Genomic DNA, 23,616 nt, shown 5'->3' on the forward strand with positions numbered 1-23,616 from the left:
ATCAGCCCCATCAGCCCCATCAGCAGCCACATCAGCCACATCAGCTCCATCGGCCACATCAGCCACATCAGCCCCATCAGCCCCATCAGCCCCATCAGCCCAATCAGCCCTCGCGTTCCCACTGGGCTGCTCGCGCCTCCTCCCTTCCTCCTCTTCCTTTCCCCTCCCTTCCTCCCGCCTCCCTTCCTTCCTCCCCTTTTCCTTTCTCCCTCCCTCCCTTCCTCCCTCCTTCCTTCCATCTTTCCTTTCTTCCTTTTCCTCCCTCCTCACTCCCTTCTTCCTTTTTCCTTCCTTCCTCCCCTCCTTCCCTCCCTTTGTTTCCATCCTTTTTTCTTCCCTCCTTCCTCCTTTCCATTCCTTTCCCTCCTTCCCTCCCTCCCTCCTTCCTTCCATGGCCTTCTGGGAGTTGTAGTTTCTACGACCCAAGCACACTAGTCAGTGATTGTTGCGCAGGCGCGCGCGCGCAGGGCTTTCTGGAAGTCGTAGTTCATGGGCAGTGTGCTCGGTCCGCGCCTCTTATGCGCAGGACATACCGGACTCATTTGTTCGTGTCTCTGGCGGCCTAGGTTTTGGCCTCTGTGCAGCTGAAGCAGGCGAGATCCCCGAGGTCTGCGAGGGCAAGAAGGGGAAGCCGACCGGACTCCACCGGGCTCAGCGGGAGCTGCCAGGAGCCTGTGGCCCCAGCAGTGGGGCGCCGATGGCATGCGCGCATGCGCGAACGCGTGCGTGGCTGCTTGTGCGTTTTCATGAGCTTGTTCCCGTGCCTGTGTGTATACCTGGTTATGGCAGCGCCTGCCTGCGCAGGTGTGACTGCATGAGAGCTCATCCCCATGTGTCCTTGTTTGCACCTGCTAATTCCAGCGAAGTGTCGTGTCTGCAGGTGAAACTGTGTAACAGCATGTGTGCATGCATTTGGGCATCTCTGCATATCGCGCCACGGCACACATAGTCACACAGGTGTGTGGCTGACTCCCGACACGTATGAAATTTGTCTTCCTGGGTGCGAGGTGAAGGCTCCCCGCGTCTGTGTTCTGGGTATGCAGCAGTGTAGGATAAGTCAGACCTGTGCTTGCTAGCACGAAACTAGGTGGCCCGATGTGCCTGTATCATTCTGTACAAAGAGGGCCCTCTGGTGTCACGGTGTGTTTGTGTTGCTGTGTGTGATCTGCACATGAGGGAGACCATGCACACGCGGACTTTGCTATGTTGGGGCTCTGCCCACCAGGTATGACTATGCCTATGGCCAGGTGTGCTCCTGTAGGTAGTTTCCCAGCACATGGTCTGCCTGTGCTGGAGAGGGTGACCTATGCACCTTGATCCCTGAGTGTCCCTGTTCACTTGGGGACAGTACACATGGGATAGCTACCTGTGCCTAAAGTCCCATAAGCAGGCATGAGTGCTGCAGGTGCACAGCTTCCCGCTGCCTCCTTGCCTGTGGGGGAGCATGTGTTCCTGCATGTCTGTTATGATGACCTGGGTTATGATGACATGTGACTGTGTATGTTGGACTCTGACATAATGTATGTGCCTATCTGTGATGTGAAGTAAAAAAAAAAAAGTATATGTCTATTTGGTCATTGTCTCCATTTCCTGGCATAGAGCTAAAACTGGATTTCCTTAGTGATGGGGTAAGAACTGCATCTTCCATTATTCACAATGCTGGAACTCCTTTCAATCAGCCTTGTGTTTATGCTAGTGAGGGGACTTCTGGTGGGTGGGCCTCTGGGTGGCCTCAGGAGGGAGCCTGTTGCCACGGGAACCCACTCTGATTGAAGTGTTCCAACCTTCAGCTCCAGCCCCCGCCCCTGCACACACAGGGGCTGGAGGTTGAGGTCATCACCAATGGTCAAGGTGGAATCAGTCACCTCTACATAATGAAATCTTCATAGAACCCCTAAAGGTCCGGGTTTGGAAAGCTGCAGGTGGGTGGACCCAGGGTGGCACACCAGCAGAAACTTGGACGCTCGCGTTGCTCCCAGTGGACTTTGCCCTGCACATCTTCCACTAGGCTGCTCCTGAGCCAGATCCTTTACAGTCAACGGTGACGGCAGGCGGAGGGCTTCCCTGAGTCCATCAGGCAAGCCGTCCCTCCCAGGCAGGGGTTGTGGGAAGCCTCCCCACCTTGTGACTTGAGGGGTGGGGGCCTGCCAGCCAGAGGGGCCTGAACGCTGAGTGCTGGTGTGGGAAAACTCCTGTCTTGAGTGTTGGCAGTAGAGAGGTCCCTTTACCACCCCAGGCCTGTCTGTGTCCCCATCTTGGGCTCCCTACCACCCAGTATCCCATGTCCCCCCTCATCACCTGTGTCTGTCCCAGCCTCTACCGTCATGGTCCCCGTTTCTTTCTCCTGCAGATGTCAACTAACCCACTGAGGCCCAGCAACCCCAGGAAGGGCCACACCTGCCGTGACAGGACCTGATGCTCCCGGGACGATGAGGTGGGTACCACTGCCCGTGCCTGGGGGCAGCCTGTGGAATTGGCATGGGCACTGGGACCAGCCCGGCCCCCTCCACAGCGCCTTGCTGCTGTGCACACGCTGACCCTCTCCCCTGTCACACTGTCTCCTGTTCCATGCTGGGGTCGCTCTGCTCCAGCACGGCCCCCCACCCACCCGTGGTAGACCTGAGACAGGCCCTCTGCACTTGAGGCCCTCTCGGCCCTTCACTCCGTCACCCCGGGCCCCAGAGTCTCCAGTCCAGAGTCTGTGCTCAGTGTGGCTCAAGCTGGGGAAGACATTCCCGGCACAGCAGACGGCCCTTGCAAAGGCCTTGACTTCTGTTAAGGGCTGGGTGGCTCTGGAACATGTGCCCCGAGGTCCTGAGGCCGGGAGCAGGCCATGCAGCCCCAGGGTTCTGGGGCAGGAGCCTGAGGTCAGATGCATGGGAAGGGCACCTCCTCACTGTGTCCTCCTCTGGCAGAGAGGGCAGCTCTGCTCTCTTCCTCTTCTTATAAGGACACAAACCCAGCTCAGCCCTCCCCTCATGGCCTCATCTGCCCAACTCTCCAAGGCCTCACCTCCAAAAACCATCACTTTGAGGGCAAGGGCTTCAACATAGTCCTTTGGGGACCTGGTCTAGTCTGCAGCACCAGGTTACAGCCCATATTTAAGATTGACAGGTTCTTTTATTAATTTTGTGATTTTTTTGAGTGGGCCAGGGATCTTTTTTGAACTTGTTTCAGATGCCCAAGCCAGTAAGTCCCAACCAGGGATGACTTCATCCCAGGAACACTTGGCAATGTCTGGAGACATTTTGATTGTCACTACTGCAGAACACCACTGGCCTCCAGCGTGGGGAGACTGGGAATGCCACTCAGCCTCCCTCAGCACACGGGTGAACGCCCAGGGCAAAGAATTATTGACTCAAGACGCCAGGGTAGGCAGGTCCAGGGAGCGGCACCAAGACCTTCCTAGGCTAGCTCCGACACTCCCCAGCCCAGGGCAAAGGATAACGCTGATGATTTATTTTTCTTTCAGATCCAGAGAGGAGCTGGAAGATCAACGCAGCACCCGGGGAGCAGGATGGAGGGGCTCTTGAGCACCACCCTCCAGGGCTCTGAGCTGGGAGGTCCCTGGAAAGAGGAAGGCGAGTTTGAGGACCCACGGGAAAACCCAGAGAGCTGCATGGAGCCAGTGGCCCACAGGGGAGAGGCTGCAGGAGAGGCCGTCCAGGAACATGGTCGGTGGGCTGCGCGCCAGAACATCAAGCTCTGCTGTGACCCAACTGGGCGCGCCCAGCAAAACCAGGCTGCGGGGAGACCGGGCCAAGGAAGAGCCTGGAGCAGAACACTGGCACCAGCCAAGGGGAGAAGGGTGGAGGCCCTAAGAAGCCTGGAGGAGCGAGGACTGTGGGAAGGCCTTCAGGTACTGTTCAGCCTCCATCCTGCACCGAAGAATCCACACTGGGGAGAAGCCGTTCGCCTGCCCCCAAGTGCGGCAAGGCCTTCAGCCAGAGCGTGCACCTGACCCCGCACCAGCGCACGCACCCGGGGGAGAAGCCTTATGGCTGCCACGAGTGCGGCAAGGCCTTCAGCCGGGCTCCTGCCTGGTGGCACACTGGCGCACACACCCGAGAAGCCTTATGGCTGCGGGGATTGCACCAAGGCCTTCAGGCGCTTCACACACCTGACACAGCACCGGCGCGTGCGCACGGGCGAGCAGCCCTGTGCCTGCGTGCAGTGCGCCCAGGCCTTCCGCAACCGCTTGTCCCTGATGGAGCACCAGCACATCCACAGGGGCGAGAAGCCCTTTGAGGGCGCGCAGTGCGCCCAGGCCTTCCGCTTCTCCTCCGGCTGGTCCGCCACCAGAGACCCACACCGAGGAGAAGCCATACTGCTGCAGCAGCGCGCGGAGGCCTTCCAGCAGATCGCGCACCCGGCACAGCAGCGGCGCACGCACACGCACACGCACACTGAGCAGCCCTACGTGTGCCTGAGCGCCTCGCTGGCAGAGCACCAGCGCATCCACACGGGCGAGAAGCCGGCGGCCAGTGTACCAAGGCCTTCAGGCAGGTGTGGCATCTGACGCAGCACCAGCGCACGCACACAGTGAGCGGCCCTACAAGTGCCAGGACTGTGGCAAGCGCTTCAGCAACCGCTTGCACTTCCTCCAGGGCCGCGTGGTGCACACCGGGAGTGACCTACAGGTGCCTGCGGGGCAGCGCCGCCTTCGGCCACGTGTCCTCCCTCCTGGAGCACCAGAAGATCCCCCTAGGCCTGCCATGAGCGTGGCAAGGCCTTCCGGGGCGCCTATTTGATCCAGCACCACCTGGTGCACACCCACACCGGGGAGCGGCCCAACAAGTGCCGCTGCGACAAGGCCTTCCGCTTCTCCTACACGGACAAGAGGCCCTACCTGTTCGTCCTGTGCGGGTCAGCTTTTCCCTGCGGCCACACCTAACTCAGGGGCGGGGGTGGGGTGGGGGGAGAGGCCTGCTCTCAGCGGTGACCCCAGCAGACCCTGTGTGGACATGCAGAAGAGTAAGAGCTGAGGCACAAGAAGGGCCTCGAACCCCTCCTGTCCACACCTCATTTACAGCCTGAGCACTGTGGGGCAGAGGCTGTCCTGGGAAGCCAAGGCTCAGAGAAGCTCCCTTACTTACCAGAGGTCACACAGCAAGGAACACACAGGGGGCGGGGGCTGAACCCCACGACCTCCAGAGCAGTCTCAGCACCTCCATGTGGGGACTTGGAAACGCACACAGGCAGGTGGACCCACAGAAATGCCTAGAGTCTCTGGCTGGCCTTTTAGTTGTGCACTTTATGATCTACTAGGCATAAATATTACTAAATATTTAATAAATATTAATAAATACACATTTAATAAATGACAGTGAGAGGTTCTACTCCTTGGGTGATGCTGCATATTTACTAAAGGAGCCGTCTGAAAAAGCAATCTGGATCTAAGACAGAACTTGTGCTCAGAGAGAAGGAGCAGGAGGAATGCAGAGCAGGGAGGGTCCCTCCAGAAGGGGTGGTTCTGCACACACCTGCCAAGGGTGACTGTTCCACAGTGGACCCCACCTTTTATTCCGTGTGAGGAAGCCCCCCAAGACCTTACTTTTATGTTTTTATCAGCTCTCATTGCACAACCAATCATCAGTTGTCCTTTACGATTTCTTTTGCATCAGCTGGTCAGCCCGGTGGTTCTGCTGGTCTGAACCAGGCCTGATGGGTCTTGGCTCTCTTAGGCATCTGTGGTCAACTGTGGATCATGTGAGGGCTCCAGGCAGGAGGGTGCAGCTAGCCGCACTCCACTGTCCTCCTTGTGACCGGCGGCTAACTGGGCTGTTTCCCTGGCCTGGCAGGGGGAGAGCGTGACCACAGCAGGGCAGTTCCAGACCTCCCAGAGCAGTTTCCCAGCTGCACCCAGAAGTGTCGGGAGGAGCCTATCCGGAGGACGGCTCAAGGGAAGAGTGGAACGTGGGAATCATCAGCGCCACCCACCTGCCACAGATGAAATCACAGTGACAGTCACATCACTTTACAAGACTAAAAAGTCCTAACAAGATCTCCTCGCAGTAAATATGTTCCATGTGGTTTACCATTTATTGAAAAAAAAAAAAGAGTAAAAGAAAATCTTATGGCCATGTCCCCCAGCTAACAAGTCACCTCCACTAGAAGAAATGTTTGAAAATGAAATGATTTTTCAAAAAAAAAAAAAAAAGTTCAGGCTTGAAAATAGCCGAGATACACTGGTCTTTAACACAGGGAGAAATCCGACAGAAACAAGCTCTGTGGGAACACACCTGAGACAGACGGCCGGGCACATGGTGGACGCAGCTGGCTGCTGCCCCTCCTGGGGGGCTGCAGTAGAACAGGGGGCGTGGGTTGCTTGGCTGCTGTTTTTTTTAATGTTTATTTAGTTTTAGTTTTAGGTGGAACAATGTTTAATTTTTATGTGGTGCTGAGGCTCGAACCCAGTGCCTCATGCATGCTAGGCAGGCGCTCTACCTCTGAGCCCACAACCCGAGGCCCTATTTTTTTGTTTTTGATCTGCATCCTGATATCACCTGCACAGGTCTCGGCACCCAGGAAAGTTCAGGCTGAGGAATTAATAAGTCAGACACTTTGACCAGGACCTGTTGCCCCTCAGGGATCAACAGCTGGACTCTCCCTATGACCCACACATCACAGCCCAGAACTTAACACACAGTAGGTTCTCAAGAATTGCTTCAGATCAGAATGAATAGTTGTACCAGAGCCAGAGCCATTCAGGGTCAGGGAACAGAGTACTTTCTTCCCTGTGCCCTATACAGCCCAGTGCTGCCCTGGCACACAGCAGGTCCTCAAGAGATGCCAGATAAATAAGCGGCTCAATCTCCTCAGTACCAGCACAGGAGACAGCAGGGTGAGGACTGTGGAGTCTGGTGCCTCCCTCTGACCAAACTTTGTCCAGTCCAGTTCTCAGCACACAGAAGGTCCTCAAGAAATGCCCAGGGTCCTAAAGAATAACTGTACACCCCCAGCACCAGCCCTAGAGCCATTCAGGGTTAGAGATCACACAGTGGGCTCCTCCCTATGCCTGATACATCACCCAGCCTAGAACTCAACACACAGTAGGTGCTCTGGAAATGTTGGGTGAATGGGCAAATGAGTGAAATGGAACCCTAGTTGACAGTTATGGACAAAGTTTGGTCACCCGAGACAGCAGGTGAGCCCAAGCGGGTAGTTGGACCCTTCTGCGGAGACCACTAGGCTGTGGGAGGGCCAGGACTGTGGGCGGAGCCACGATTGCCGAGAGGGCTAGGCTAGTGGGCGGGGCCTTCTGAATCCCTTCCAAGAGCAGCCTAGTGGGAGTGCGCAGGCGCAGGTGCTCCGGTGCCTCTCAGTGCTTAAGTGCTGAGTTCACAAGGGGCGCTGGGCTGTGCCAGCAGGTGAGGGATCTCCATTGAGTCCATTGGCACTGGGCGCTTTGGCATTGTGTCAGTGTTGGCTGATCCTCTGGCGGTGAGCTCCTGGCGCTGCAGGGGAGCAAGATTCTGCCTGAATCCCTCCTGCTGTTTAAGAGTCTACCCTGAGTCTGCTGCTGTAGGACCCTAGCAGCGGGCTCCAGAGGAATCATTCTAGAAGACACTTCCGAGCTTATGACCTTGAGACTCTCCAGGATTGGCAGGGAATTAGCTTGCGCTGATTGAGCACCGGATGCCAAGCCCCCCCCCCCCCCTGGGGGGGGGCAGCGTGCAGCAAACTGTCAACCCCAAGCTGGTTGCTCTGGGGAGGGGACTGCTGTCCTCAGAGAGTCCCTGAAGGGCGTCCAGCATTTCCCTATCACCTCAGCCTTGTGGAATTCGCAGGCTTGCGCACAGATTTCCCCTGCGGATACTCCCCAGAGGCCACTTCCATTTGCCACCTGGGTCCACGCCCTGCTCTAGAGTGGGCAATGCAGCTTCAAGGGCATGGGACCAACGGGTGGGAGAGGGCGGGCTCCCGCTCGCACTGCTCCAAGCACCTGGAGGCTGCTGCCCAGGGAGCTCTGCAGGAACCGCGCTGACGAGGCTCCTCTGCTGCCCCTCAGCCGTGAGAACCGTGCAAGAGGCCCGAGAGGGGCGTGCTGCCCAGGGGCTAGGGCCTCTCTGCAGGGAGACGTCCAGAAGGGGCACCCGGGGCAGGCACAACCCCCGAGCAGGCACTTGCACTCCCACAAGAGAGGGATCAGGGAGGCTGGTACGAGCAGGACAGGAGGCCAGTGTGAGTATTGAGGCCCGCATGGGGCATGGGTGACCCCGGAGTCCAAGGGGGCAAAGTTGTGCCTAAGGAGGGCGCCTGTTGGTGGTGCAGCAGGAACCCTGGGCTGCCGAGGCCAGCTGCGCCCAGCTCAGCATGCAGCCTGCGGCCCAGCGAGCAGCCCGGGCCCCGCGTGCCTGGTGTGGCCTCCTGGTGGTCCTGATCCTCTTCACATCCATACCCTCCATGGAGCCCCGGCTCTGTGGCAGCCCACGAGCTCCCAGAAGAAAGATAAACACACACACACCACACACATCGCACAAACAATAGACATCACACACACACACACACACACAATTTTAAAAAGAGCAGAATGAAAATATCAACCAGCATTAGACAAGGAAAATTTTAAGGCAAAGGCTGAGTTGAAGGCAATCATTTCATATTTGATAGAAGATTCAGGGTCAAGTTTTAACTGACATTTATTGAGTGCCTACTGTATGCCTGGAACTGTGCTTGGTGTATTACATATATTGCCTATTTGACTAAGACAGCAGTGCTGGACTTATCTGCATTGATTTACACAGCTATTGAATACATAAAGCCAATATTATAAAAATATATTGGTAAACCAGTTGTGCTAACAGATTTTCACACAGTCTGATTAGTTTCTGATAGATGCAGTGGGCCACATTAAATCACATGAAATATGAGCAGTATAACTGACCGTGCCTGGCCAGTGAGCAGACTCAAAAGCAGTTAACTTCTACAGACGATGAGCACACGCTCATCTTAAATGTCCATTAAACTAGAGAAACCAGTTATGTCCTAGGCTGCAGTAACAGCTTCTCACAATGTCTTGAAAGAACATCTATTCTAGGCCACGTTCTCTGTTCACAGTGCAGTAAAACCAGAAATGAATTTTAAGCAAAATTTAGCCAAATCACTGAGATTCAAAGCACTCTCTAGGAACACTACAAAAACAAAACAAAACAAAAAACTATATAAACAAGAAGATGACTCACCAACTTTGACATGTGGCCAAGGCTGTATCCAGAAGTACATTTATATTTTTAAATATGCTATTATTGCAAATATAAAGAGAGTATAGATTAAGTATTCAACTTAAAATTTGAGATAAGGAATAAAAACAAGTAAAAATAAAACACAATATATATTAAAGAAAAATGAATTACAAATGAAAAATAATGGATATAAATAAATCCTAATGCTGACTCTTTGAAAAAACAGTAATAAGCCAGTTAAAACTTTCAAATCAAATTATGAAATAAACTGCAGGCAGAAGTTAAAAGGAGAATATGGCTAGAACACAACAAAGAGAAAGTCTGTGTTTAATTATGAAATAGGACACGTAATTAAAGTAGCTATCTGAAAAAGTCTATGGAATGAAGAATCCTTTAGGGGATGAAAGGCCACCGTAAACCATCAAAAGGAACAAGATGTAGAAGGTATGAATAGACTGCCATCGTGAGGGTATTGAGAAGGCTGCCCAAGGGTTCCCCTGACCCTCCCCTCCGTGGCTCTGGGACCTGGCTGCCTTACTGGTGAACTCTTCTCAACTGGCAAGGCCTTGGGCCCTCTCAGGTTACAGAAAGTATCCCAAAACAAAGAAAGGGTGAAGGTACTCAGGTCTTCCTGGGATGCAAGCTAGCCATGATGCCGAACTTCACAAAGATAGCACCAATCTCACTCGTGAAGAGAGGCAAGAGTCCCACGTAAACATGGAATAATGGAATAAAAGAACTCAGCGTAGGAAGACTGGCACACCCCAGCCCCAAGAATGGGAAGACCAGGGTGCCAGGAAGTCGCCAGATTCCACAGCCGCTAAGCTGTTTTCACCTCCTCTGAAGTTAAGAGGAGTCTTCTGATTGTTGACATCTTGCAATTGATTACCATTTTTTCTCAGTGATATATAAAATAAAATGTGTTTTACAATCAATGAGGCCTAATTTTAATGAAATACAGTAATGCAAAATCTCATACTAAAAAGTTTTTTTTTTTAAATCATCTCAGTGGATGTTTGAAAGGCATTTGATAATATTTCATACTCATTCCTGATTTTTAGGCCAAACATTTCCTTAAAATGACACAGGGTATCTATCTGAAAACAACAGCCATTCTTATAGCTAAATGTGAAACATCATGGGCATCCCCGTCAAAACCAGGAACAGAAACAGCACGCACACCACCAGGACTATAGTCGTATGCTGTGGAGCTTTCGACCACTCCACAAAGCCCTGAAACAGAAGAGAGGTAAGTGTGAACACCACAGGAAGGGGCCACCACCATCACTTGCAGGAAAATAGGATTATCTGGCCAGAAAAGAAACAGCACATCAAAAGAAAAGCTTTTTGAAATTAAAACGGTACAACAAAGTGACTAGATATAAGATAAATACACAAAAATAACATGCCTATGGTCCATTGGAGAAAATTTCAGAATAATGAATGAAAATTTGGTTTAGAAAGTCTTACAGATTTAAAACACCACTTCAACTCTGGTTAGTTATTGTTGTTCATCTCTTCCTCTAATTTATAAACTATACTGTATCATAGGTATGCACATACAGGGAAAAACAGGACATACAGGATGTGGTACTCTCCTGGGTTTCAGGCATCCACTGGGGTCTTAAGACATGCCCCCCTTGAACGTGGGGAGGTCTCTGAGCAATCTTCAGAGGTGAATACTGCACGAAGCGGCTCCCAGAACAGGAAGTAGATCATCACCAGCACCCAAGTCCCCAGGTTCCCTCCCACTCTCACTAGTCCACCTCTGTCCTACCTCTAGTGTTGTGGAAGAGTTCACCTGTTACAGCAACCTTCACCAGGGAACTTTTCTGGGCACTGGTATTTCTTTTTTCCTTTAAACTCATACACTCAGATAGGATTTGCAAGTGTTGCACCTGCTTGTGTTTATTGAATGGTAGTAACAGGACCCTTTTTTCCTCCAGAGTGGGAACTTCTTCACTCTTGGAATACAACTCCAAGGAAGGAGCACCTGTCCATGCAGAAGGTTCAGCTGGGCTGACCAGGTGAGTGGATTGATGGATGAATGGGTGGATGGATGGATGGATGAACCTGAATGGGTGAATGGATAAGCGAAGGACCTCACAGAGGCCTCTTCAAACAGTCTGTCTAAATTGACCTTGGGTTCCTTCCGGAGCACGTGTGGATGAAGTTATATACATATCATGTGGAGACCCTTCACTTGTGTCTGACCACCATAAGAATGTGTCCTCTTTCCCACAACCTGCTCCTTGATCTCTGCAGTGCTTTGACTGTGTCCCCCAAATGATTGCAGTGGTCTACAAGACCCTGCGTTGTCTACCCCATCATTCCATGGCCTCACCTACTACTGCCCTCTACTCCTCTCCCTCCTTATGACCCCTGTGCTACTGCTCAAGTGTGTAGGGGCAGGTAGGTTGGATAGATGAATTGCTGGCATGTGGTTAAAAGGGTATATGAGAAAGCATGTAGATAACTAGATACATGGGCGATGAGATGGGAACGTAAGTGAACAGGGCGTTAAGGACTGGGCAGATGAACAAGTGAACATATGAATGATTGGTGGGTGTTCAATGGGAGATGGAGGAGTGGATGGGTGGTGGATAGACTGATGACTAGTGATAGAGGGTAAGTAGAGGGGAGAGTGAATGGACAGATAAGTGAACAGATAGGTGAGGTGGGTGGATGGACAGATGGATGTCACAGGGATATGGATGAGTGGGTGAATAATAGTTTGGGTGGATATAACAGTGAACATATGGATGAAATGTTGGTGATGTTTGAAAGGATGGGTAGATGGGTAGATGGATGGGTGGGTGGGTGGATGGATGGATGGATGGGTACAGAGATGGGTAGATTGGTGGGTGGGTGGATGAGTAGATAGATGGGTGGATGGATGGATGGGTGGATGGATGGATGGATGGGTACAGAGATGGGTAGATTGGTGGGTGGGTGGATGAGTAGATAGATGGATGGATGGATGGATGGGGTAGATGAGTGGATGGATGGATGGGTGGGTGAGTGGATGGATGGGTGGGTAGATGGATGGATGGGTGAGAGGATGGAGGGTAGTTTGATGGATGAATGGGTGAATGGATGGATGGATGGAAGGGTGAAGAGATGGGTAGGTGGATGGGTGGGTGGGTGGATGAGTGGATAGGTGGGTGGATGGATGGGTGAAGAGATGGGTGGGTTTATGAGTGCAGGGATGGAGAGCATGTGTGGATTAAGTTACATACATATCACATAGTGTCTTTGTGTCTGATCACCATAAGAATATGTCCTCTTTCCCACAAGACAACTCTTGGAAATTCCATGGGGCATGGAAATCCCAGGCTAAAGAGGAAAGCATGGCAGCCCCCTGAGGTCCTCCGGGTGACACATTTATGGAAAAGGAGAGAAGCCCGCCTGCCACATACCTGGGAGTCCTCTGACTCATCATCTTCCTCCACTGAGCACCACTCCTGGGAAAGTCCAGTGTCTTGAGAAGACAGGTCTGACGGGGGAGGAGCAGAGAAGGAAGGAGCCATGAGTGAGTGACCAGGCCACTGAGGCAGGCCCCTCTCACTCTTCCTACTGGCGTCCTACCCTTCTCTGCTGACTCCTGCCAGCTGCACTGGCCAGTATAGCTCAGGTGGGCAGGAGAGGATGTGAGAATTCGGACCCTACAGCCTCCTGGTCTCACAATGGCACACCTGACGGGCCCTTCTCCCTAGGCCTCGTCCCCTCACGTGTCCACTGGCAGGAGCTCTTCCCCATGGGCCTCCAGCAAAACTGACTGAGGGAGCAGAAGCAGCAGCCAGGGAGTGACATCAGGATGACAGCTTCCTGGGGAGATTTCCCACAGTGGCCCCTCAGTGTCCTCATCCCTAAGCTGAGCAAAGACTGGCATTTCCCGTCCTCCTCTGCTACAGCCGCACAGGGCCCAAGCCTCCTCCTCCCTCCCACACCTAAGCTCTATCCAGTCCCCTGCCTCCGACCCAGGGAAGGATGGAGGAGGGGGACAGTCCCTGGAGGACGGTCCAGCCCCCTCTGCAGTGGGCTGAGGCTCAGATGCCCCCGCCTCAGCAAACAGCAAGCTGTCCCACGGTCTTGGTCAGAACCTCAAGGGCCACCCTTGGTTTCTCTCACTTCCCCATGTCCCCAGCAAGAACCAATTCTCCCTCTCAAATGTGGCCCGAGTCTGTCCACTTCTCTCACCTCTCTCTCTCTTGGACAGCTGCCACCCGCGACCTCGGAACCCTGCAACCTCTCAGGCTCAGAGGCGGGACTTCTCACCCTGGGCACTGCCACATTTGGGCTGCATGGTTCCTCGTGGCCAGAGTCCCACAGATTTACAAAACGGCCTAGACTTCCACCCACTAGATGGCAGCAGATGACCCCCGTTGGAGTAAACCAATCCGTCCCACTGCCCAAAGCTGGGCACGTCTATTGTCTCCACTGGAATCTGAGCCCTGCCGGGCCCTCCCATTATATCCCCAGCCCTCACCACGGTGCCTGGCGTACAGCAGTGTCCATGCTTGTCACCAAGTGTCTGTGTCCACCCCCGGTAGCCCCTTTCTTTGCTGATTCTGGGCTTGATCCTGCGGCTCATCCTGGCCAATGGCCGAGGAATAACTGGGCACTCAGCAGAGACCTGCCGCCTCTCCTGCTGCTCCTGAGAAGGCCTGCTAGAGACCCATGGCCCGTGGCCACCAGCTAGCCAGCCAACACCAGCCAGGAATGAGGGCTCCGTCTCCCGGAGCCCAGCTGAGACCCTCCCGCCTCCCCCGGGACCCTCCCTCACCTCTCTCACTCTCGCAGCCAGAGGCCCCGACGTCCACGGCCTCCCAGTCCTTGGCGAAGCTGGGGTGCGTGGACTTCTCCCAGGCCCTGCTCTCCCAGGGCAGCAGCACCGTGGCCCTCTCGGGCTCCAGCAGCCCCCGCGTCTGCTCAGGCCTGAGGCTCTGCATGTCCCCAGGAGGACGTGGGGCTTCAGGGACGGCTTCTCCTCTGGTCCCAGGAACAGGATTCAGAATCTAAGGACTGACAGACATCCGGCCGCTCAACGCGTAGTTAAAAAGAGCAGGGCGCCAGGCTCTGTCCCAGATGCCAGAGGCACCCAGCCATCACCACAAAGCCACACTGTGGGATTCACGCTCTAGCGGGAAGAGAGAGGGGACGGCAAGGACACGGTGTGTCGACGGCAATGAGTGCCCGGAGGCCAACAAAGCAGGGGAGGGAAGGCTGGGCTGAGTGTGTGCCCACATGCGCACACTCCCGATCCACACCCGAAGCACAGTCGCGGGTCTTCAGAAGACAGAGTCACCCTCAGGTCCCTGCCTTGATCATGGTCTGTCTCCAAGCATCCATAGGTTGGCGACACCACCAGCATGGGGATGATAGGAGGTGGTGGGCCCTTTAAGAGGTGGGGCCTACAGGGAGGTCATCGGTCACCCAGGCCTGTCCTTGAGAGGCAGCAAGGAGGTATCCAGGGACCCTGGTTAGTCTCTGACACCAGCCCCGCCTTGGAATCTCTGGCTACCTGTCTGGCGATGTGGTCTCTCCCACACACTCCCACCAGAGGTCCTGTGTGTCACACGGCAAGGCCACCCTCACCAGGGCAAACCAATCGTGGGCTTTTGATTTTCCACCACTGTGGGCTAAATAAACCTCTTTTCTTTATAAAGTACCCAGTCTCAGGTGTTTTTCTATGGCAATGGAAAATGGATAGATCCAATCTTCTGTCACCAAGAGAAGGACCTGGCCTTCCCAGAGGGCCTGCAGCCCCACTGTCTCCTTTGTCATAAAAATGACCGATTTGCCATGTAGGGGTTTAAAGTCTGTGATCAAAGAGACATTTTTCGATATTCTCATTCTGTATCTGACTAACCTGCAACCAGGAAGCTGTTGGCAAGAAGCCATCTGAACTGTAATGACTTACAGTGATGCTGACCGCCCCGCACCGGGATCTGCTGCAGCAAGGTGCATGCATCCCTGAAATCACATAGATGACCACTGACTGCCCTGACCACTGACTGCCCTGACAAATAGTTACTTTTTAAAAAAATGCACACGGTTAGAGTGGGAATCTTCTTAGAGCTTTTTCTTCTTTGCTTGGGTCATGCAAATACAGACTGTTCTATCAGATCTTTAGACCTGTAGATTCAAAGAGAACTTAGAAACTCAACAGGTCTCTGAAGTGGAGGATTCCATGTTTGGATGCAGATTATAAAAACCGCTAAAAAGACTTATTTAAGAAGAGCATGTAAATTCATGAAGAACTGGGGATTTGATGAGACCAAGGGACGGCCCTTGATTTTGCTGAATGGGGGACAGCATTGCAAAGGTGTGAGAAATGGTCCATCTTCTTTCTCCAGAGGTGCTCTCGCAGAATGTAGGGGTGGACTGATGGGATGGCCGAGATTTGCTTTATGCTCAGGCAGAGAGAGGAAGGCCATCTCCAGGAATCTCACCTGTGCACAGAGCAGAGGAGGCTTCCAGAGCCGGGGGGAGGGGGGAGGCAGGGAGGAGAGAGGATGGCTGGGTTTGGGGCTGCCGCAGGGCCTGAGGACAGGTTCCAGTGTCCTTCAGCCCAGCAGGGACCCGTGGAGGGGCACCGGTGTCCTCCAGCCCAGCAGGGACCCCGAGGTTCCCCATCAGGAATAAGTAAGTGACAAATGTCTGAGGCGACAGACATGCCCATCGCCCCATCTGTCGTCACACATTGCTCACAGGTCCTGCCATGCCACACTCTACCCCTTAGATACGCCAACTATCATGTACCCACTAAAAAGAGCTCTGCAAAGAAATAACAAAAATATAGACAAAAGATGAAGGCGCCCGGCCTGGGAGGGCAGGAGGTGGCTCGCATAGACATCCGAGATGTCTTGTCGTGGGTGTGTGACAGGTGACGCACACTGAATGACGTTTATCAGAGCAGGTCAACAATAAGCTGATAGTCACGTCTCGTGCACCTATGGGTAGGCCGAATGTGCCCTTTACTTCTGCATCACGAATCATCATCCACGGCTCCCTGGTGGGGAGGGTGTCTCCAGGCCCACCACTGGCCCGACACCTCTGCCCACTGTCTCCCCAGGCAGGCCCCTCCTGGGTCCTCCACCATCTCCACAGGCATCAGCCACCACTGTCCCTCCTCACGCCCACATCAGGTCAGTGGCTGAGCCCACTGTGCGTGCCTCCTGACGGGGCCTCAGCTCTCCCGCTGGCCTGTGATTCTGTCCCCAGGATGCAGTAGCCTGACGCTGCTCTCCCTGGTACCAACCCTGCTCCCAGACCACTCCTCCACCAGCTCGCCCCCTCAGTCCCCCGTGGGCCAGCTGCAGGCAGCAGACAGACCCTGGCCCTGCCCTCTGCGCTCAAGGGCCGTGGGCAGAGATCTCAGGCATGCCCAAGACCTAAGGAGAGAGGAGCCGGGGAGAAAAGGCTGCCCTCCTTGGCACTGGGACCCCTGGGCCCTCTGGGAAGTCGCAGCTCCTGCTGGAGCACCTGACGCCCCGCCAGCCCGTCTGAGGGCTGTCCCGCTCAGCTTCCACTGTTTGCTTTCATGGTCACCCGCCATCGCTGTTAACAAGTACGACCAGTGGCGCTGGCCTCCTTTATATCTGGGACATGCGTTGCCCTCAGAAACTCCAGAAGTGGATCTAGGGGGTGGGCTGCTGCATGGGAGCCGACGGGAGCACCTGACGGCCCATCCACTCCCGGGCCGCGTAGCACCATCTGCCAGGGCTGAACACGCGCTCACCCCAGGACACGGCAGTTCCACTCCTAGGCACTGACCCAAGACAGGTGGAGCCTGCATCAAACACTAGTTCACGGATGTCGACACCCTCTGTCATGGACACAAGCTGCTCTGAGTAAACCACTCAATGCATCATGACAGGCCAACCACCAGCCAGACGGGACACGCACGTTGTGTCCATTCCCACAACAGACCCTGCACGAATCTGCCATGTCTGCACTGCAATGTATGCAGGTAGGTAGGCAGGTAGCTGGGGACAGAGAAGGACGGATGGGTGGACAGACAGATGGTAGACAGAGAGATAGAGATACAGATAGATGGATGGATGGATGACAGGTAGGTAGGTAGGTAGGTAGGGATAGAGATGGATGGATGGGTGGACAGACAGATGGGTAGACAGAGAGATAGAGATAGAGATGGATGGATGGATGGATGGATGACAGGTAGGTAGGTAGGTAGGTAGTTAGGCAGGTAGCTGGGGATAGAGAAGGACGGATGGGTGGACAGACAGATGGGTAGACAGAGAGATAGAGATGGATGGATGGATGGATGGATGATAGGTAGGTAGATAGGTAGGTAGGTAGGTAGATAGCTAGGGATAGAGATGGATGGATGGACAGATAGATGGGTAGACAGATAGAGATGGATAGATGGATGGATGATAGGTAGGTAGGTAGGTAGACAGGTAGGTAGGTACGTACGTGGATGGATGGATAGCAAGATAGATGGATGATGAATAGGTAGAGAGAGATAGGTAGGTAGTAGGTAGAAAGTGAGAGAGAGAGATGGATGAATGGACAGATGGATGGATAGATAGACGATAGGTAGATAGGTAGGTAGGTAGGTAGGCAGGTAGGTTGGTGCGTAGATGGATGGATAACAAGATAGATGGATGGATGAATAGATAGAGATAGGTAGGTAGGTAAAGAGTTAGAGATAGAGAGGATGGCTGGATGGCTGGATAAATGGACAGACAGATGGATGGATAGATACATGGATGGATAGAGAGCAAGATAGATGGATGGATGAACAAGTAGATAGACACAGAGAGAGGTAGGAGGGTAGGTAGGTAGGTAGGTAGATAGATATGTATGTAGGTAGCTAGGTAAGCAAGTGGGTAGATAGATGGATGCATGGATAGACAGATACATAGACAGACGGACAGACAAAGTTGAGAGTGGGAGAGCCATTCTTTGCCATCCCTGAGGACTGGTAACCTGCACTTTCCTGCACACACCAAGACCTGTGGCGGCTCCAGTTCCTTGTGTAAACTGGTACACTGTTTGCACACCCTACAGTGGGCTTTGACTTCTGTCTAGGTGACTGATAACACTCTACAACCACGGCATCAGTGTGTCGGGTACAGAACAACCACCGAGACCAGTTTCTGTGCGCACGCAGGGGCCACTGCTCTCTGACTTATCCATCCCTGGCTGGAAGATGGGGAACTCATGGGCATGGTGAGCCTCTGTGTGTGTGCATGTGTGTGTCTGTGAGTGTGTGTGTCTGTGTGCGTGAGGGCCTATCTGTTGTGTGTATGTGTGTGAAGGACCAGCGGTGTGTGTGTGTGTGAAAGGCCTACTCTGTGTGTGTGTGTGTAAAGGGCCTACTCTGTGTGTGAAGGTCCTACTCTGTGTGTGTGTGTAAAGGGACTACTGTGTGTGTGTGAAGGGCTTACTCTGTGTGTGTGTGTGTGTGTGAAGGGCTTACTGTGTGTGTGTGAAGGGCCTACTCTGTGTGGGTGTGTAAAGGGCCTATTTTGTGTGTGCGAGTGTGTGAAGGGTCTACACTGTGTGTGTGAAGGACCTACTCTGTGTGTGTGAAGCGCCTACACTATGTGTGTGTGTGTGTGTGAAAGGCCTATTCTGTGTGTGTAAAAGGCCTTCATTGTGTGTGTGTGAAGGGCCTGTGTGTGTGTGTGAAGAGATTACTCTGTGTGTGTTAAGAACCTACTGTGTGTGTAAAAGGCATCCTCTGTGTGTGTATGAAGGGCTGACTGTGTGTGAATGCGTGAAGGGCCTACTAAGACTTTGTGTTTTAAAGGCCTATGCTCAATGTGTTAAAAACCTATCCTGTATGTGAAGGGCCTAAATGTGTGTGAGTGTGTGAAGGGCCTACTCTGTGTGTCTGAAGGGCCTACTCTGTGTGTCTGAAGGGCCTACTCTGTGTGTGTGAAGGGCCTATTCTGTGTGTGTGGGTGAAGGGCCTACTCTCTCTGTGTTTGAAAGGCCTACTCTGTGTGTATATGAAGGGCCTACTCTGTGTGTGTAGGTGAAGGGCCTACTGTGTGTGTGTGTGTGAAGGGCCTACTCTGTGTGTGTGAAGGCGTACTCAGTGTGTGCGTGTGAAGGTCGTACTCTGTGTGTGTGAAGGCCCTATTCTGTGGTACGTGTGCAGGGCCTACTCTGTATGTGTGTGCAAGGGACCAACTATTTGTCTTTGAAAGGCCTACTCTGTATTTATGTGTGAAGGGCCTACTGTGCTGTGATTGAAGGTTCTATTTTCTGTGTCTGTGAAGGGCTCACTCTCTATTGTGTCTGTGTGTGAGTGTGTGCGAGTGTGAAGGGCCTACTCTGTGTGTGAGTGAAGGGTCTACTCTGTGTGGGGGTGAAGGGCCTATTCTGTGTGTATAGGTGACAGGCCTACTCTGTGTGGGGGTGAAGGGCCTACTCTGTGTGTGAGTGAAGGGCCTACTCTGTGTGTGTGTGAAGGGTTACTCTGTGTGTGCGGTGAAGGGCCTACTCTGTGTGTGTGTGTGAAGGGCCTACTCTGTGTGTGGGTGAAGGGCCTACTCTGTGTGTGTAGGTGAAGGGCCTACTCTGTGTGTGAGTGAAGGGCCTACTCTGTGTGTGTGGGAAGGGTTACTCTGTGTGTGGGTGAAGGGCCTACTCTGTGTGTGTGGGTGAAGGGCCTACTCTGTGTGTGGGTGAAGGGTTACTCTGTGTGTGGTGAAGGGCCTACTCTGTGTGTGGGTGAAGGGCCTACTCTGTGTGTGTAGGTGAAGGGCCTACTCTGTGTGTGTGAAGGGTCTAGTCTCTCTTTGTGTGTGAAAAGCCTACTCTGTGTGTGGGTGAAGGGCCTACTCTGTGTTTGTGGTGAAAGGCCTACTCTGTGTGTGTAGGTGAAGGGCCTACTCTATGTGTGTGGTGAATGGCCTACTCTCTGTGTGTGTGTGAAGGGCCTACTCTGTGTGTGTTGGTAAAGGGCCTACTCTGTATGTGTGTGTGAAGAGCCTACTCTCTGTGTCTGAAGGGCCTACTCTGTGTGTTTGTGAAGGGCTTACTCTGTGTTTGTGAAGAGCCTACTCTGTGTGTCTGAAGGGCCTACTCTGTGTGTCTGAAGGGCCTACTCTGTGTGTGTGTGTGAGGGGCCTACTCTGTGTGTGTGTGTGTGAAGGGCCTACTCTGTGTGTCTCTTAAGGGCCTACTCTCTCTTTGTGCTTGAAAGGCCTACTCTATGTGTGCGGTTGAAGGGACAACTCTGTGTGTGTGTGTGAATGGCCTACTCTATGTGTTTAAGGGCCTATTCTGTTGTGTTGGAAAAGGGCCTACTCTGTGTGTGTGAAGGGCCTACTCTGTGTGTGTGAAGGGCCTACTCTGTGTGTGAAGGGCCTACTCTGTGTGTAGGTGAAGGGTCTACTCTGTGTGTGTGGGTGAAGGGCCTACTCTGTGTGTGTGTCATGGGCCTACTGTGTGTGTGTGTGTAGAGCCTACTCTATTTGTGTGTGTGCAGGGCCTACTCTGTGTGTGTTTGTGTGTGAAGGGCCTACTCTGTGTGTATGTGTGTGTGTGAGAAGGGCCAGCTCTGTGTGTGGACCAGGTAGGATGCACTGGTGTGGAGGGAGTTCAGAGCCCGACTCATGCTAGGTGGCCCGTGCACTGGCCGGAGCGGCTTCGTCTCGTCTGAGTGACCACGTGCCTCAACCCTGTGTTCACGGAGCTCTGCTTTCACTGGAATACGCACCGTGTTTAATTCACACTATGTGATTTTTATACTTCACTAAAAAAGGACACTAGGTACCATTGTTTAAGTGTCCTGTGAGCGCATCTGTGGTCTGCCACATATCTGCTGCAGTAAGTGAGTGACTCTGGCTTGGGAATGACCTCTTGGTGTGCTCATGCTGCTTAGAATGACTCTGCTGCACCACCTGCCTTGTGACATCGTGAAGTCTGACTTAAGGACCCCTTTAGGGGCGGAATGAATTGGATGCTGTAACACGTTACCACGAATTTGGTTTCTTAAGACACCAAGTTTATTATCTTACTATTCTACATGTCAAAGGTCTGAGATGGGTGTCACTGGGATGACACAGTGCTCCCTACGGAGGCTTCGGGGACCATCAGACCCCCTTTTGCCAGCCCCTCCTCCACCTCCAGAGCCAGCAATGACCACTCGACTCTCACACTGACCCTCCTGCCTCCCTCTCCCATGCTTGAGGACACTTGGATCCCCCAGGCTGACCTGATCACCCAGCTCATCTGCTCATCTCCAGCTGAGCTGATGAGTCCCCACATCTCATCTGCAACCTCACTGCTCCTCACCAGGCCACCAGACGTCGTCACGTGTGCTGAGGACTTGGACCTGCGCATCTTCTGGAAGTCAGCATGCTGCCTATCACAGGTGTTAAAACACAACCATTGAAAGAGAGAAACAGAGGATTGATTCACAGGGGAAATGGAGAGCATGTGAGCACGGGCATTGCCGGAGTGAGAGAGGGTCACTCCTGCTGCTGAGGCAGAGGGCTTAGGCAAGGCGTGGAGGTGCCCACTCACCATGCACTCGTTGCTGCCTGGCCCGGGTCACCCCCACCTCCCAGGCCTGATGTTCCCTGCTGACTCAGAGGCGCTGAGCCTCCTACCCTGACAGAAGGTGATCTAGGTACGGTCTCTGCAGAAGGCAGCGAACCCTGCCCGTCCTGCAAGGCTGAGTGTGAACACCACCTCCATGGGACCCTGCATATATGTGCCACCCATGGATGGTCCAGCATCACCTCCTTCTCCAACTGTTTCTCAGCCAGAACTTTGCACCAGAGCCCTGCTGAGTGTTGGGCACGGAATTTGAATCTGAGAGCTCAACAGCCCACGTCCTCCTGGAGGGCAGGCAGCAGACAGGGTCAAAAGCAGCAGCTGCCGAGTGCCTGCGGTCAGAACCTGCCAGTAAGGGTCGAACCCAAATGCACCCAGAGGTTGGGCAGTAACACAAATGGAACAGTGTAAAGCAACGACAAAGAGCCCCTCTGGCTTTACTTCCACTCTCTGACAGTGAGATGGCACGCAGACCCTGAGGGACACTGACCACTGCAAGGGAAGCAAGCGAACTGCTGTGTGGCCGGGGGTGCGGAAGGGGAGAGGGAAGGGTGGCACAAGGAGAGCGCTTCCCCAGGTAGAAGCGCTGCCCTGGCAACCCAGCAGCTTTAGGGTGGGCTCTCCAGAGCCTTCCAGCTTGTCCAGAGAAGATGGAGGTCTCCTTTTCTCAGAAGATGTCTTCTGCATTTTATCTTATTTTTGTGGCACAGGGGACCGAACCCAGAGGCACTCTACCACTCAGCCGCATCCTATCCCTTCTTATCTTTTATTTTGAGAAAATCTCTCTAAGTTGCTGAGGCTGGCCTTGGACCTGCCATCCTCCTGCCTCAGCTCGGCTGGCTGTTGGGATTACAGGTGGGCACCACCGTGCCCGGCCTCCTCTGCATTTCAGAGTGTCCACGACTATGTCAGATGTTTAAGAGGAAGACACCGGATGAGCCAAGCAGCACAGGTCATGAAGCTGAGCTAACCCTGAGGTTGCCATTCGCAGCCTCATGAGGGCTGAGGGCAAGTGCCCGGCCAGGAGAGGTGAGGACTCAGCATGGACTGACTGTTCTCAAGAAAAAGAAATTATATGTATACACACATACAGACAAGAGTGTGTGAGGGAGAGAGCACTCCCAGGAAGTCTGTTTTGTTTATTCTTCTTGTTTTTAACAGGAGACACGACTAATCAAGGGAGGAGGCCCAGGAAGAGGGGGATGAAGGCAGGAGAGGTGACACACCCATGTGACCAGGTCAAGGTGAGAAGAAACGGGTTAATAGGGGATGGGGAGGGGAGCAGACGGAGGAATGGAGGGGCCCGCATCTCAGCCTCGGTGGGTGTTCTCGGTGGTGAAATAGCCACGGGGCCTCAGCCGAGGAGAAAGGGCAGAGAGGCCGAGAGAAGGAGCACCCACGACAACACGGTAATGCCCATACCGGCGGGGACCAGCACTCCGGGCCGGCTCTCAGGGTACAGGTGTGGCCCTCCGTCCAGCCCGGCGCAGGGAGCCCGGGATCCCGCACGGTGCGGCTTCACAGCCTGCGCTCCCGACCAGCGCGCTCCTGGCCCACGCGGGGCACACACGCGGGGCACACACGCGCAGGTGCGCACGCGGCTCCCAGAGGCAGAGGGCCGCGCACCGACCCGGGACCCCAGACCCGCGCGCACGTGCGCGCAGCACGCGGAGCCAGGGCCCGAAAGCGCGCTCCTCCGTGCGGGGTCCCATCTCCCGCCTCACCGGAGCTGAAATTCACGCAACCCTCAGGCGGGTGGGCAGAGAAAGGGACCCCACCTGGACAGAACCCCCAGCCCCTCCCACTGAAGGCCTGGAAACCCTCCCTCTCCAGACCCCCCCCCCAGCCTCTGCGCCTCGCCCGTACCACAACACACTCTCAGTCA

General features: G+C 53.9%; 2 protein-coding genes and 1 long non-coding RNA gene across 7 annotated transcripts in view; 1 reads left to right on the plus strand and 2 right to left on the minus strand.

Moving 5' to 3' along the window:
* LOC125612793 overlaps window positions 1-658 on the minus strand; it is a 10,945-nt gene extending 10,287 nt beyond the window's left edge. The window contains exon 1 of the long non-coding RNA XR_007343265.1: window positions 534-658. This is a non-coding gene — a long non-coding RNA (uncharacterized LOC125612793). The remainder of the gene's footprint in view (window positions 1-533) is intronic.
* A 57-nt stretch (window positions 659-715) lies between these two features.
* LOC107158963 (zinc finger protein 835) lies at window positions 716-5,321 on the plus strand. 2 transcript variants are annotated; one of them, XM_048791601.1, is made up of 4 exons: window positions 716-804; window positions 1,602-1,628; window positions 2,351-2,434; window positions 3,473-5,321. In XM_048791601.1, exon 4 carries the CDS (start codon window positions 3,998-4,000, stop codon window positions 4,517-4,519), a length of 522 nt encoding a protein of 173 aa, XP_048647558.1. In that variant the 5' UTR covers window positions 716-804; window positions 1,602-1,628; window positions 2,351-2,434; window positions 3,473-3,997; the 3' UTR covers window positions 4,520-5,321. The 2 variants fall into 2 exon arrangements, with proteins under 2 accessions (XP_048647558.1, XP_015360977.2); XM_015505491.2 differs by having other exon boundaries at window positions 716-1,628.
* Window positions 5,322-8,624: 3,303 nt separating this feature from the next.
* The window catches only part of Smim17 (small integral membrane protein 17), a 49,735-nt gene continuing 34,743 nt past the window's right edge, over window positions 8,625-23,616 (minus strand). For all 4 annotated transcript variants that reach the window (XM_015505502.2, XM_048791602.1, XM_048791603.1 and 1 more), the window contains 3 exons: window positions 13,972-14,210; window positions 12,605-12,681; window positions 8,625-10,418 (listed from right to left, as the gene is read on the minus strand). In XM_015505502.2, coding sequence (XP_015360988.1) covers window positions 10,308-10,418; window positions 12,605-12,681; window positions 13,972-14,137 — 354 coding nt within the window. In that variant the 5' untranslated portion in view covers window positions 14,138-14,210 and the 3' untranslated portion in view covers window positions 8,625-10,307. The remainder of the gene's footprint in view (window positions 10,419-12,604; window positions 12,682-13,971; window positions 14,211-23,616) is intronic.

This window comes from Marmota marmota, unplaced genomic scaffold (genome assembly GCF_001458135.2).
Source record: "Marmota marmota marmota unplaced genomic scaffold, marMar, whole genome shotgun sequence".
NCBI classification, from domain to species: Eukaryota; Metazoa; Chordata; class Mammalia; order Rodentia; family Sciuridae; genus Marmota; species Marmota marmota.

What these genes read in the sequence shown, in the direction of transcription:
- LOC107158963 (XM_015505491.2), top strand. Translation starts at nt 3,998, where the DNA reads ATGGCTGCCACGAGTGCGGCAAGGCCTTCAGCCGGGCTCCTGCCTGGT.